Below are 16,347 nucleotides of genomic sequence, written 5' to 3' on the forward strand. Positions count from 1 at the left end.
CTTCAATCTCTCAATAGCTTCCACATCCTTCCTGTAGTGAGGCGACCAGAACTGTGCACAGTACTCCAAGTGGAGTCTGACAAGGGTCTTATGTTGTGATAATTTTCTTTTAACTGTATCTTCTCTCGCATGCTGCTTGCTTCAGTTATTCCACAAGTTTTAAGACCAAAATGAGCTCAATAGGTAGTAATAAAGGCAGGTACAATTTTGTCTTTTAAAAAGCATTTAGACAATTACATGGGTAAGATGGGTGTAGAGAGATATGGGCCAAATGTGGGCAATTAGGACGAGTTTTGGGGTTTAAAAAAAAGGGCGGCATGGACGAGTTGGGCCAAAGGGCTTGTTTCCATACTATAAATCTCTATGACTCAATTATTATGAATTGTATTATAAAGTGGTACATTTTGTACTTTTGAGATGAAAGGTGTGACAATTAATAGCCAACACCATTAAACAGGTAAAATTAGACACACGCCAATATACAGGAGGGTGTCTTTGGCTCTGTAGGGTTAGATTTAGCAGATTAATCCTACATGGGCTGTGATGGCATGTGCCAAATAGCATAGGAAACACAGGAGCAGCCAACTCTGAGAAAGGCCATCCAGACTTGAAAGGTTGGCTCTGTTCTCTCTCCACAGATGCTGTCAGACCTGCTGAGATTTTCAAACATTTTCTGTTTTCGTGCCAGGGATTTCCCTGTTATTAATTGTTACACATGCATTACATAAGGGATAATGAATACAAACCAGCAATCCCATCAAGGGAGTCAGGGCAGGTCACGAAGTAAAGATCGAACATAGAGGGATGAAGGTTGAAGTTTTCTTTTCTGAATTTTGTAGAACAGGTCTAAAACTGTTATTGCAGAACAATAATTAATTAATCTAAAGAGCTTTATTCCAATTGGTGTTAATTGGCATGCATGGAAATCTAATCTTGCAGCATTTTAATGCAACATCGCAATTCAAACATCACAGATCATGTTATAACACCATTGATTACTCATCAATAAACTACAATTGATTATTGGCAAATAATACGCCCAATATCCTGTTATAACATGGCAAGATCAATCAGGTTGGCATTATTTTGTGGAGTAGCGCAGTCCGATTATTCCTGCTGTGGATGAATGGGAGAAAGGGAATGAAGTTAGGAAGAAGGAAGTAGGCAAACTTTTGCAAGAATGGCTCAAGCAAAGAGAAAGTCTCAGGGGAGAGGGGGGTGGTTTGGGAAACAAGGTCTTATCACACTCAAATTTAAACATTTCTTTAGGTAACAGAAAACTACTCCAAACATGAATCAGATTCAAAAGAAAATCACCAGTTGTGTACATTCCAGATAATGACCAGTGCCAGAGTTTGTAAAAATTTGTTCATGGATCGTGGGCGTCATTGGCTGGGTTAACATTTATTGCCCATCTCTGAGGGCTTTTGTGTCAAGCACATTGCTGGGAGTCTGGAGTCACATGTCAGCCAGACCAGGTAAGGACGGCAGATTTTCTTTCTGAAAGGACATTAGTGAATCAGATTGGTTTTTATGACAATCGACAATGGTTCCATGGTCATCGTTAGACTTTTAATTTTAGATTTTTATTGAATTCAAATTTCACCATCTGCCGTGGTAAGGTTCAAACCCGGGTCCCCAGAGCATTACCCTGGGTCTCTGGATTACTAGTCCAGTGACAATACCATGACGCCACTGTCTCCCCAAGGCAGTGACACATTTGTTGCACATCATTCAGCTTATGTTGCCAGCTAAATTCTCAAATGTGAACACTGCCTGATCATTTCCTTTGGATGATGGCTATGATTTTATCTGAAGGTGATAATCCAACCCATCGCTTGACAAAGTCAGGGCAAATCTATTGGCTCTGCGTATTATTTACAGGTAATCAACTGTAGATTATTAATCAGCAATCTATTATGTCATAAATTGCAGTGTTCCATCACACACAACATAAAAGCTGCAAACAGTCTTCACTGTATGGCAACCAACATCAACTTGGTGAATAATAAACTGCCAAGGTTAATTGTTATGTGTTACAGTTTTAAGCTGAGAACCACAACTGTATTGCTCAAGCCTGAAATTGAGCCTTCCTCCCTTCTGAGGCTGACCCATCTGCAAGAGTTGCTGGCCAGTCAAAGAGCTGGCATGCTCTTCAGACCCAACATTGCCACCAGATGCGGTGCTACGATGGAGGAGGGCAGGAATGCAGGTCAGTGGGGTCAGGGCTCACTGGGGCAAATCAGGGCAGGCACCAGCGAGGGCATCGGGTGCACTTTCCCGAGAGGCTAGTTAGAACATAAGAACATAAGAATTAGGAGCAGGGAGTAGGCCATCTAGCCCCTCGAGCCTGCCCCGTCATTCAATAAGATCATGGCTGATCTGTCATGGCTCAGTTCCACATTCCCGCCCTCTCCCCATAACCCTTAATCCCCTTGCCTATCAAAAACCTACCAACCTGCGTCTTAAAAATATTTAGCGAGGCAGCCTCCACCACTTCAACGGGCAGAGAATTCCAGAGATTCACCACCCTTTGAGTGAAGAAGTTCCTTCTCAATTCTGTTCTAAACCGCCCCCCCTTTATCTTGAGGCTGTGCCCTCTAGTCCTACTGTCATTTCTGAGCGGGAAGAGCCTCTCCACCTCTATCCTATCCATCCCATTCATCATCTTATATGTCTCAATGAGATCTCCCCTCATTCTTCTAAACTCTAATGAGTTAGAGTTAGTTAGTCAGCTGGCGCATTATATACAGTTCAGGGTGCTACACAAAGGATGTGATGCATTGGAGAGAATGCAGGAGAGGTTTACAAGAATAGTTCCAGGAATCAGAAACTTCAGTTATGAGGATATTGATTGGAGAGTTTGGGACTGTTCTCCTTGGACACAGGAAGGCGAAGAAGAGATTTAATAAAAGTGTTCAAAATCATGAGAGGCTGTGCAGAGTAGAAGGGGAACCTGCTCATAAAAGGATCAAGAACAAGAGGGCACAGATTGAAAGTGATTTGCAAAAGAAGCAAATGTGTTGAGAGGAAGAGTCTTTACACACAACGAGTGGTTTGGGTCTGGACTGCACTGCCTAGGAATGTGGTGTAGGCAGATTCAATCGATGCATTCCAGTGGGCGTTAGATGATTACTTGAATGGAAACAATTTGCAAGGGTATAGCACCAAGTCATGATGTTCATTTGGAGAGCTGATGTAGACATGACAAGCCATTTCTCTGATTCCAGCAGGATGAGCCACAGTGCACGTGATTGGAAATAAAGTCTCCTCCTGAGTCTACACGGAAATCACCATGCTTTACTGGGCTGCACTCCAAGCTGGCAAAGTGCCCATCTGCCATTGGTAAAATACTCCAAGAGGCAGGAAGATGATGGGATGGCAGCTCTGTCATGCCCAAATTTAATCCCCCACCACCTCTTTCCTGGCCCCATCGCCCACATCACCATATTGGGGTAGCATGGTGGCACATGGTTAGCACTGCTGCCTCACAGTGCCAAGGTCCCAGGTTCAATTCTGGCCTCGGTCATTGTCTGTATGGAGTTTGCACATTCTCCCCGTGTCTGCATGGGTTTCCTCCGGGTGCTCCAGTTTCCTCCCACAGTCCAAAGATGTGCAGATTAGATTAATAAGCCATGCTAAATTGTCCATTAGCATCAGGGGGATTAGTAGGGTAAATGGATGGGGTGATGGGAATAGTGCCTGGGTGAGACTGTGGTCGGTGTAGACTCGATGGACCGAATGGCCTCCTTCTACATTATAGGGATTCTCTGACCCCCTCTGTGGCTGGAGGGGACAGGGAGTGTTGGTACATAAAATTCTGATCTGTGTATTTAACCTGTATGCAACATAATCCTTCAAGACCATTTCATACCCCCTCAGGTTGCTACTTTCCCCAATCTATTTAACATACTCCAGGCTATTTATTATCCACCATATTACATCTTCCAGCCTACCACTGTGTCTGTTCCACATTCTGTCACACTTGTACAACTTGCTCCAGAATATATATTATCCTTTATGTAATACATTCCCTCACATTAGGTGCTATCCTCTCATGAAACACACACACACACACTTATTACGCATTTGTTATATCATACATATTTATGATATTCTCTGGTTGCAATTAATAGACTTGCCAAGGTTACCTCACAGCTGCTGGTCCTATAATGGTATAATCACATAGCGATTCCACGGATATATGCCTTGATATCTACGCTGATTACAAAAATATAATCCAATGAAAATTAAATAAAGTTACCTGAACTCCATCAAATGGCACAAAGATACACGGGAGTGATTATGGGCAGCAATTTCACCTCACAGTTAATGTGACGATTATAAACTTGCTTGAGCTTCAATCTAGCGATTTATGGTGCCATTTGAATGTGTGGGGTGATTGCTGCCTGCTGATCACGCTCCGCTAGCTGCCATTGTCAAGACTCCATATTCTTATCTGTGTAATTAGCAGGAGGGACATTGAGTACACACCAACGTGCACAAAAAGGATGTGATTAAAAACGGAAATGGGCCCTGCTCGAAATGTCAATCCATTTCTGTCCTCCTGAACCCTGTGGATCTGCTGTTTAGTGCCATCAATTTTTGCTTTGAATTCAGTAGGATACAAACTCAGCGAAGCTGTGTTACAGACCAATAATGGAAGCAATTTGCCAGCAGCATTGCTGCTTCTTTTTTTGTTTCATAACACAACTTACAGAAGTCTCGCAACTAAAATTTATAATTAATGATGCCTCGTGCAACCTGTTGAGAGTTTATCAATAGCAAAAGTTTGGCCAGAGAATAAACATCCCTTGGTCTATATAACTCTGTTCAAACGGTGCCAGAGCGAGGCTGTCTCCAACATACCCTCTAATTTTATCTTTTACTCCAGTTCTGGGCTTTCAAAATCAAATCAAAACATCAGGAAATTAGAAAACATGAAGTTAGATGATTAAAAAATATAAGTATGCTTTGAAAATGATGAAGGATATCCATTGAGTTAATGACATGGTATTTTATAACTTTGATGACAAGTGCTTCTTCAATAAATCGCTTGCCATGTAATATATTCTCCCCTGAATCTGGTTACAATAGGGGTACCATACACATACACACGGGTCAAGGTAGGTGTAGGAAAATGCTTTGTTAAGATGGTGGCGTGGGCTCGTTGGGCCGAAGGGCCTGTTTCCCGTGCTGGGTTGTTCTTTATTCTTTGTTCTATACTGAAAATGTACAATGCAAGCCAATGCTTGGGGTGGGATTATAGCTTTCCATGGACACAGCAAATCAGTTGAGCTCCTAGCCTGCGAACATTACCTGCCACTGCACATTTTTGTGTGGCATAATTTAATGTTGGGCTCTCATAGGTAAAATGAGAGGGACATGTCTCTCATTTCTCCTTTCTCATTGGCCACGCTCAAATGTTTGCTGGACTTTTGACCAGTGCTTCAGGAGCCTGCTTCTAACTCTGCCCCAATGTATAACCAGAGTTTAAGACTAGAAATAATTCTGGCAAGAAAGCTTGAACTTTTAATACATATACTTTCACCATTTGCTGAGACTTTAATATTCCTTAAGTTTGCCAAAAAGTCAAGTCGAGCTAACAAGACTGTCTGTGCATAAATGGTTCTTTTGATTCTCACTGTTCTCTGATTCAACTGAACTGCCAATGTCACATTGCTTGTGGATTGAACAGACACGGTCAATTTGAACAAATTTGGCAACTGCTCCGATGGATGGTTTGCGAGTGTGCAGATCAGATGCATTTAACAGGTGAAAGGCCTGGGCTGGAATGCTTTTAATGCCATGGATTAATAAATACAGAACAGGGAGCACAGGGTGGACAGTCTTCCTATAAAGACAAGCATTCAGACACAAGCACAGCCAAGAAATAAAAAATGACTGCACTTTACACCACAGCTGCACAAAATATATCAATAAATCTTCATATGTACATTTTATATCTACAGTTCGATATAACGTCATCAGCTAATGGGCTCTTTTTGTTTGAACTATTACCAAGAAACTTAAGCAACCCCAGGCATGAGTCTAGACCAAACTTTCAGCAACTTTTATAGGGTGTTAGGTATCAGTGTAAGTTATTGAGAGAAAGAGAATTCAGAAATGGAACCAAAATAAACACAAGCACAAGTTCTCCTGAAGCTCAATGTCTGCAAGGAACCACCTATATGGTTCTGCTACTCCATTCTTCAAATTACAAAGGCAAAGCTCAGAGTGGACCAGGCAAACCCAAATCCATTCCTTGCTTGTTCCAAAGACCAAATTCAAAGTCCAAGTGAATCCAATTCAAGGGAGACGGACAAGATCCAAGCTGACAAGATGGGGTTAAGGCCAACAAGTAAACAATCAGACATTGCATTGACTTGAATAATATGTTGATGGCACTTCTACAGTCCAATTAAACTTTAAGCAGTCTACCTTTTTTGAACAGAAGCAGTCCATTTGTGCTGTTTCTTTATAGCTTTTAATGGGGTGACATCCATGGAAGTCAATAAAAATATTTTAGTGCTGTCTCACTGGCCTGGGCCAAAGAGCCACATAAATCCCTAAGGGAATTCATCCCCTGTGATTTTTACCCTTCCATCTTCTTAACCTTAAAGGGCTGTTAATGGTGATTTCAACGTGTCCAGTTTGTGGGTGAACATGAGAAGAGTGTATAAATGGGTCTGTAGGGTTGAACCCTTCAGCAATGCAGTTTGTAAACAACGACAAATTAAGTTTACTCTCAATTGCACACCAAACAGACATTACTGTTATCATCACCATTTCCCAGAGTTTCATGCTTCCTTAAGGAATAAGCAACTACAATGAAATTCACTTCACCAGGCTTTGAATTCAGATTTGCATGTTAGGCGGGTTTTCTAGCCGTGCCTGCCCCAAGACCAGAAAATCTTACCCGCAGTCAACGGACCTTTGCATGGTCCGTGTCCTGCCCGCTACGATTCTGTGGCACCCGGATGTGAAAATTCCACCCTGAGTGTCATCCCTACTGTACAATCTGTCCCTATCAGAGTGTAAGCACAATAATACTTCAAAGCTCGTGGAGAATTCAAATTACATGTTTTGACACAAAGAACCATTGTTTACCCAGGGCAGACTGACCAAAATAATATTCTGAAACGAGGACTGCTTTGGTGCCCTTTGGAGCAATGGATTCTACAGTGTGTATGTATATGATGCCATTGCACATTATAAACCAGAACACTTCTTTATCCTCAATGGAAACAGCATCACCTTGAGCAACTAATTTCTTTTGAAGATATCATCAAATATATCTAGAAATAAAACCATCAGCTGCTAATGCTGCAGGTTACCGAAGGAAACTGGAGAAATATATTGAAAATATGATTTGGATATGGGGTGGTCCCACAAGACTTAGTGATCTTCCTGCTCCCTTTTGCTTCCTAGTAAATGACCAACATCTCCCATTTTGAGAGTGGGAAGAGAAGACCTGAAGTCAGGCCTCTCAGAAACTAATATCACTCAGTGAGAGAGAATAGCACAGATTGGTTTGTTCCCTCAGTTTCTTCCTACTTTTCTGACTGCTTGACGTTTGCTCTGCATTTTGTTCTCAACAATCCAGCTAAGACTCAATCCATGTTTTGGTGAGTCAGCACTGGAGCATGTTAGAAATTAGGCCATTTTTTCTTTAAACTATATTGAAGGAAAGCTGTGCTAGCCTTGGAGAGGGTCCAGAGGATGTCCATGAGAATGATCCCGAGATTGAAAAACTTGATGTATGAGGAGTGTTTGAGGACTCTGGGTCTGAACTCAATGGAGTTTAGAAAGATGATGGGGGATCTTACTGAAACTTAGCGAATACTAAGTGGATGTGGGGAAGATATTTCCAGTAGTAGAAGAGACTAGGATCTGAGGGCACAGCCTCAGAATAAAGGGACAATCCTTTAGAACTGAGATCAGGATGCACCAGTGAGTGGTGCATTTATGGAATTCATTGCCACAGAAGGCTGTGGGGGCCAGGTCATTAAGTGCATTTAAGACAGAGATAGATAAGTCTTGATTGGTAAGGGGATCAAACGTTACAGGAGAAAGGCAGGAGAACGGGGTTGAGAAACTTATCAGTCTTGACTGAACGGCAGTGCAGACTTGATGGGCTGAATGGCCTAATTCTGCTCCTGTATCTTACAGTCTTATGAATTTAAAGGCCTCATTTAAAAACCAGTGGCTGACTTTTTATTCATTCTTGGCAGGCATCAGTGGAAGATCGCACGGCTTAAAATCAACCAGCAACAGCAGCTCAGTGATAAGATCAGCTACCAAGGCTTTCTGCAATGATCTCGTATAGACAGGGGGAGGGGTGGGCTCGGCTGCATCCGGGGGGGGCCCAAGTTTTGCCTGCATGGCCGCAGAGGGAACATATCTGTTCCTCCTGGCTCCTGGAGGAAAGGAAAACAATGTGATCTGACTCTGATAATCCTGCGAGATTGGCAGGAAACCCACTGCCACTCATGCAAATCACAGCCGGCTCCTCATGGTGTCCACTGACATCTGACATGCTTAAATCATACAGGATCTTGCCCGTTGCACAGGATTTTACCATTCTACCTGTTCAGCTTAGCTCAGTTTGCCCAGGGCAAGCGGGTAACACGCTATTTGAACAGTCCATTTGCCTGGCTTCCTTTGGGCTAGTAGAGTGAGAAACGATGACTGAAAATTTCTACTACACATCATTTACTTCAATTTAGCACAACAATTCTTAATTGACAATGGTTTCAGAAATGCTATGAAAATCTTTGAGAATAACTTCCAATGATAGTCATAAAAATAAACCTAATTGTCAAAAAATAATTAATAAAAGTTATTTGGATTATAATTTAGGTGAAGATTATCATAATTCCCGATGTCCAGGTAATTATTTTCTTAACCTCCCCCATCCCCAGCTCCAACCGGTTTGTCTTCCCTCCATTGTGGAAGTGTTGAGCTCAGATGCTATACAATTCTACTGATCCAGCAGATGCTGTTTTTACGTTACTTGAAGACTTCCTCACTCCCTAAACACCATTCGCCTTAAACAAATCTATCAGCCAAATCCAGTTTATAGTTTCCACACGACAGCAGGAGGATGATGCAGTCTGGGAAGTGTCTTTGCCTGTTCTAGTGAAGCTATTTAAATTGCCTTTATGAAGGGTTCTGCGCTAGCTTGGCTGTAAGACTTTAAAAGAGTTCTCTGCTGTTAGCTGGTTTGCTGTTAGATATTAAACTGATCTTCCTGTGAGATGTTAAACAGGTTTGTCTGTTTCTGCAGGAGTTGGCAATTTTATCCTGGTATTGCTTTCTAAATCTGCCTACGATACTTCAGGAATCTCTCTCTCTCACATTCCTAGACCTTCAGAAATTAGCATCTGTCTGCCTTCATTGACCTCTCATTCATCAGTGTTAGCTATTTCCTTTGATAGGGCTATTTGCATCTGATCTTACCTAGATGTCTGCTAATCTAATTTCTGGGGAAAAGGACACATCCGTCCACTTTGAATATTGGCTGCTGCTGTTGCCAGGCGTATTCTCTCCTATTGCTGGGTATATTACATTCTACCATTCCCTTTATTAATTGTGGGTCCTGCTGTTACCAGGCAAATCCATGACAATGCCCAATATCTCATTGTTCCTCATGCAAGTCTAGATAATCTGTCAACAGCCTAGTCCATCTTCGAAGCAATCCCAGATGAACTGATTCCGTTGTCTTGCAGTCCACTTTTCAGAAAAAGTCACTGAATTGTAACCAGGAATCATCACTGGCTTACTTTCCCCTCAAATAATCAAGTGCATTGAGGTGAATTGCTGTCCTTGAAAAGATTAGATAGTGAAGCAGAGATTCAGACTTTAACTTTGGACCTACTCATCTGTGTAACTCAATCTCTCATTACTAACTTGTAGAAAAATCAACACGTTCCTGGAAAAGTGAAGTTCAGGTTGGCATTATGTCCTTGCTACAGAGGGAGTACAGCAAAGATTTACCAGGTTAATTCCTGGGATGGCAGGTTTGTCATATGTGAAACGATTAAGTCGACTAGGACTATATTCACTGGAATTTAGAAAAGTGAAAGGGGATCTCATAGAAACTTATAAAATTTTATCAAGGTTAGACAGGGGTAGATTCAGAAAGAATGTTCCCAATGGTGGGGAGTCCAGAACTAGGGATTATAGTTTGAGAATAAAGGGATAAACGTTTTGAACTGAGGTGAGAGAAATCTCTTTACCCAGAGGGTGGTGAATGTGTGGAATTCACTGCCACAGAATGTAGTTGAGGCTTAAATGTATTGTAATTTCAATAAGAAATCAGATATAGCTCTTGGGGCTAAAGCGATCAAGGGATATGAGGGAAAGGCGGGATCAGGATATTGAATTTGATGATCAGCCATGATCAAATGAGTGACAAATCAGGCTCAAAGGGCCAAATGGCCTATTCCTGTTTCTGGTTTGTATCTTTCTATGACATCACATGAACATCCTTGGGACTGATTCATGTTTACGTTGCAGATTGGCAGTTACGAGAAAAATGCAGAAAACATTTTACAACTTGTGCATTTGTTCCTCAAGAAACCCAGTCATGAATTTATTTTAGTGGGAAGATCAGGATTACCAGGCCTGAGGAATTCTCTACATCTGTTGTGGAACTGGTGGTCTGGACTGATGCCTGAATCAGGTAAAATTTAAACACTTTTTTTTTGTCCTTTTCATTGAGATAGAACATCTTGCTACCTTGTGCTGATACAATGGAGAATAAATTTCAATCAAGTTCAATGAACATGACAGATGGAAAGAACCTTGGTCAACATTCTTTCTAGCAGGGAATCAAATGCACCTGCAAAGCACTGGCACTTTATGGCAATTGTTAACATTAAGATGAATGCTATTAAAGTATTTGCCACTTCCCCAGACTGTTGTACCTGCTATTACTCTTCAGACTGGTGTATCTGAAGTCATAGACAGCTGATGGAACAAGTTCTGAAAATTACCTGAAATATCAATGAGGATAGTAGGAGAGTAAGCATCTCCAAAATCAGATTTTATATGTCTTCAACAAATTGAAGAACATGATTGCCGTTACATGCCACGCATAGTAAGGTGACATATTAGAGAAAATTACTGGATATCACCTCGAGGAACATTGAAAACAAGGGGCTACAAATCAAACAACCAGAAGGGGCAGAATGACACAAAATGGAAGAATGAGGAGAACGACTTCGCTTCAGAAATCCTCTTATCAACAGTCCACAGGATCACCAAAGTCAGAAGGAGATTTCCTAAAAATATTGTAGATTCAAAAGAAGCCAAACAGCAGACTGACCAATAGTAGCTGTGTGAATTTTTGTCTCCTGTACCAAACATGCTCTAATTGAGTTCAATAACGCATTGCTGACGGATGACAGTGTGACAAATAGCAATGAGTAACACTATTGAAGATTTCTCTGTTAGAAAGGCTTTAATTTGGAACATAAGGGTTGTTGCAAATAATTGTAGTTGAATTTGCACAACTGTTCATTGTCTTATATGCCCATTAAGTGGTTTCTTGTGAGCAGGGACTCTATTTTCTGGGAGTGAATCAATGTCAGCAACAAGGGGATGCAGGTCCAATGAAAGACCTCGACATTTTGATATAATAGAGACATAGAGGTTTACAGCATGGAAACAGGCCCCTCAGCCCAACTTGTCCATGCTGTCCTTTTTTCAAACACCTAAGCTCGTCCCAGTTGCCCGCATTTGGCCCATATCCCTCCATGCCCATCTTACCCATGTAACTGTCTAAACACTTCTTAAAAGACAAAATTGTACCTGCCTCTGCTATTAACTCTGGCAGCTTGTTCCAGACACTCACCAACCTCCATGTGAAAAAATTGCCCATCAATGCACTTTTGTATCTCTCTCCTCACCTTAAACCTATGCCCTCTAGTTTTAGACTCCCCTACCTTTGGGAAAAGACATTGACTTTCTAGCTGATCTATGCCCTTCATTATTTTATAAACCTACATAAGATCACCCCTCAGCCCTCTATGCTCCAGAGAAAAAAGTCCCAGTCCATCAAGCTTCGTCTTATAATTCAAACCATCAAGTCCCAGTAGCATTCTCGTAAATCTCTTCTGCACTCTTTCTTGTTTAATAATATCCTTTCTATAATAGGGTGACCAGAACTGTACACAGTATTCCAAGTGTGGCCTTACCAATGTCTTGTACAACTTCAACAAGATGTCCCAATTCCTGTATTCAATGTTCTGACCAATGAAACCAAACATGCTGAATGCCTTTTTCACCACTCTGTCAACCGTGACTCCACTTTCGAGGAGTTATGAACCTGTACCCCTAGATCTCTTTGATCTCTCCCCAATGCCCTACCATTAACTGAGTAAGTCTTGCCCTGGCTCAATCTACCAAAATGCATCACCTGCCGTTCATCAGCCTACAGGCCCAATTGATCAAGATCCTGTTGGATCTTGGTCTTTTTTGAATGACCTTCTAAAGTTGGAGTTGACAGAGTTGAAGCTAGCCAGAAATCAGATGTTATATTAACAGGATAGATTCTAGATTAAATTCTTTTTCTAAAGGCAGCATGGATTGATAGGAGAGAGTCAGTGCATGTAATTCGCCACATGACAAGTTCTTAACTATGGGTGGCATGGTGGCACAGTGGTTAGCACTACTGCCTCAGTGCCAGGGACCTTGCTGCGATTCCGGTCTTGGGTGGCTATCCATGTGGAGTTTGCACGTTCTCTCTGTGTCTGCATGGGTTTCCTTCAGGTGCTCCAGTTTCCTCCCACAGTCCAAAGATATGCAAATTAGGTAGATTGGTCACGCTAAATTGCCCTTTAATGTCTAAAAATATGTAAATTAGTTGGATCAGCCATGGTAAATGCATGGGGTTACAGAGATAGGGCAGGAGGGGGGTGGGCCTTATAAAATGCTCTTTCAAAGAGTCGGTGCAGACTCACTGGGCCAAATGGCCTCATTGTGCACTGTACGGATTCTGAGGTTCTATACTGTTGTCACAAAGAATTGTTGGGACAATCATTGGGATCTGTGACTGGATGAAACATCAGTACATAGCAACCCTAGGCAACTTTGCTATGCACATCTTGTAATCATTAGATACAAAGTGGTTTTGACAATGGCCTGGAAGCTGGTGTTTGGCTTGTCATTTAAGCTGGTTGGGGGCTGTTTGGGGGTGCAGGATGACACAAAAAAACAGCAAGAGCAGAAAATATAAAACTTACCAAAAAAGAAAGGTTGTCTAGTTTAATTCCGACTTCCTTCCTTTCACTCTGCAGGTACTGTCGGCCACAAGAAACTTGGTCTCGTGCGTTTCATAACATTCAGGGTTGTTTCCTTTTCTGTTGCCAAAAGCCATTTGACATGTGACGAAAACATGTTTGTGGCCCAGAAAGTCAAAAGAAAAATCTTTCATCCTCAAAGAACGGAAGCAAATAATATCAGAGAACGGTCGCAATTATATCTTGTATTAGAATTTCATTAGCAATTTTTATACAGTTCAAATTGTCCTCATGGCTCTAAAATAATCAAATGTAGATTAAATTTAAAATATTTTTAAAAAGTAAAATTTAAATATACTTTACCATTCCTATGCAGTGTCTGTTTTATTCTGTAAGCTTGATGATACTTCTTCCAGATAACTCAAGCTTATACATCGAGACTAACTCTCAGAGACAATTCATTGGATTAACATCCCTGTGAAAAGTTCCAACTCAAAGGTGCAAGAGGGGTGAAAAATTTTTTGATGAAATGTAAGTTGATTTTTGCTTATTTAATTGAGGAAATACTGATGTAATTTGTAGCGCACACATTGGATTTACACTTCAGAAGCTAGCATTATGTCTTTCAGTTTAATTTGGATGATTTGCAGTGTGGGGAGAGACACACTTGGCTCACTCATATCAGGAGTTCCAATCACCTGAACTTTAAATGATCTCACTGGTTCTTAGCCAACACATCATCTCCCTCTAACACCGTACCTCCCACCCCAAAGGACTAATGACGTTCATGCAAGATTTTGCAAGAATGCAATCAGAACATTCCAGTCAGATGCCTTGGTTTTGACTGTTGAAAACCAACGCAACCAACTTCACTTTGCAGCTTCATCAAGTGGAAAGATTCCAACAGCAAAGTTGCTTTAGGGATAACGTCAGCAAGATCCTCCACAGCCCTCGCCCATTACCTAGCAGTTCCTGCAAATACCATGCTAACCATTTCTAATTAAAGATGATTGTTAATTTTCCTAGCTCCGGACTGCGCTCAGTTCCTCCATCGCACGGTAACATTTTAAAGGAATAAAAAGATTTACTGCTCTGCCGCATTCATGGAACTGATATCGTGTGGAAAGCACAATGTGAGTGGAGAACACAACAAGCTGCTGCCTGAGGCGTGCTGAATAAAACAATTAATTACACTATCAACCCCGTGAGGTTCTAAGCAATGAAAAGTAAACAATTATGGCTGGAAATGGAAATAAACAGCGGCAAGAAGTGCAGCGTCCTTTCTAGAATCATCCCAGGCTGACTTCCATGACAAAAAATAAAGTAATTGGAACAAAATCTCACATAGCCAGAAATAGTTTTTAAACGGGTACCATTGTATACATTTAATTTGTTCTTATAGAAATGCATCATGCCAACAAAATAAAAGGGATACTGCAGCTTTAAGCAATCACATGACTTCCCTTTTTTCGAAACTAGTAACATATAAACTAGGAGACACCAAATACACAGCCTGCTGGAAAGGCCTTCCCAGAATGCAGTTCAAATGGCCCTCCACTTCTCCTGTGATTGGTTGTTAATGTGGGCCTAGTTCACCGCAGTGCAGGAAAAGCCTTCAGCAAATCTTATAAGTATATTGGACTCAAAGTGCAGAATTATGGTTATGTGCCCACATAATACACAATCATAATGGAAACTAAAGAGTTATATATTTACCTTAACGTACATGACATATACAATTTTATTAGTTTTTGTTCCACAAATTTATATATGATGGCAAAAGTCAATATGGGCCTAAATGTTAGTGAGAAATACTTCTGGAATAGAATCGCTCTAAGATAAAGATCCTTAAACTTTAATGCAAAACTGCCCCTTTTGTTATAAGTGTGCAGATTATCTGCTTGATGTTCATTTAGCCAGCCAATGGGCGACAATCCACCTGTTAATTAGCCAATGGTCTACAGGCATATTACATTATTTATCTGGTAGCCTACGAATAGTATACAGGTTAAAGTATATCATCCACCCAGTAAAACCACAGACAGCTTTACGTATGTGAGGGGAAAGGTTGATGAGGAACACCTGCATAAATAAACATCATTAAAAGCATAAAATATGTAAACACTACATCAGCTAAAACATGGAGGATTAAAAATTGGAAAATCAACAGTAACTGAACTAACAGTTTTCTTTTTGACAGCAATTATGCACCAGCGCTCTGCAGCCAACAGAGGGGAAATACCAGTATGGACTCACAAAAACAAATACTCGTCAGCACAGAACCTATACGCGATGTTTTACAGCCTGTGCACAACCTGTGCAGGATAAAGTTTATTTGTTCTGTTCGGGTTAGAGGCAGTGCGCTGTTCAATGGCGCCGTGCCACGTCAAAATTTGAAGAGGAAGTGGACGAAGGGTATCACCAGTAGCCATAGTGAGGCAGTCGTTCCCCCGGAAGCTCTGTTGCCCCCATCGAGCACTGCTCCCCGATCTGTAAATGGACAAGGACATTGTTAACAGCTTAGTGACACGTCACATTTTGCAGCTGCAAACTGTAGCTTATGTTGACCTTGAAATGCCTCTGAGGAGGTGATTGAAACCTATGAAGTCACTGCAATAATAAGAGACAGTATCCTCGCGGAAGACTGCTTACTACACTAGCTGCACAATGGGCGGCATGGTGACACAATAGGTGATACGGTGGTACAATGTGCAGCACAGTGGTGACCACTGCTGCTTCACAGCGTGAAGGACCCGGGTTCGATTCCTGGCTTGAGTCACTGTCTGTGTGGATTTTGCACATTTTCCCTGTATCTGCATGGGTTTCCTCCGGGTGCTCTAGTTTCCTCCCACGGTCCCAACATGCGTGGGTTAGGTTGATTGGCCATGATAAATTGCTCCTTAATGTCAGGGGGGATTAGAAGGGTAAACATGTATAGGGACAGGCCAGAACCTGGCTGGGATCATTGTAGGTGCAGGCTCGATAGGCCAGGTGGTCTCCTTCTGCACTGTAGAATCTATGATTCATACAACTTAATGGTTTTTGCTTTAGATTGCCAAATTTTAGATCACATATATCAAAGGAGAAGATAGGGGATACG

General features: G+C 41.5%; 1 protein-coding gene across 11 annotated transcripts in view; it reads right to left on the reverse strand.

Moving 5' to 3' along the window:
- Positions 1–2,440: 2,440 nt before the first annotated feature.
- The window catches only part of LOC145359914 (opioid-binding protein/cell adhesion molecule-like), a 1,043,301-nt gene continuing 1,029,394 nt past the window's right edge, over positions 2,441–16,347 (reverse strand). For 9 of the 11 annotated variants that reach the window (XM_080214778.1, XM_080214775.1, XM_080214774.1 and 6 more), the window contains one exon: positions 2,441–15,737. In XM_080214778.1, the coding sequence (XP_080070904.1) occupies positions 15,634–15,737 (104 nt within the window). In that variant the 3' untranslated portion in view covers positions 2,441–15,633. The remainder of the gene's footprint in view (positions 15,738–16,347) is intronic. The other 2 variants (XM_080214779.1, XM_080214777.1) reach the window with 1 other exon arrangement.

The sequence above is a fragment of the Carcharhinus amblyrhynchos genome, chromosome 29 (assembly GCF_965287045.1).
Source record: "Carcharhinus amblyrhynchos chromosome 29, sCarAmb.v2.hapA, whole genome shotgun sequence".
Lineage (NCBI taxonomy): Eukaryota > Metazoa > Chordata > Chondrichthyes > Carcharhiniformes > Carcharhinidae > Carcharhinus > Carcharhinus amblyrhynchos.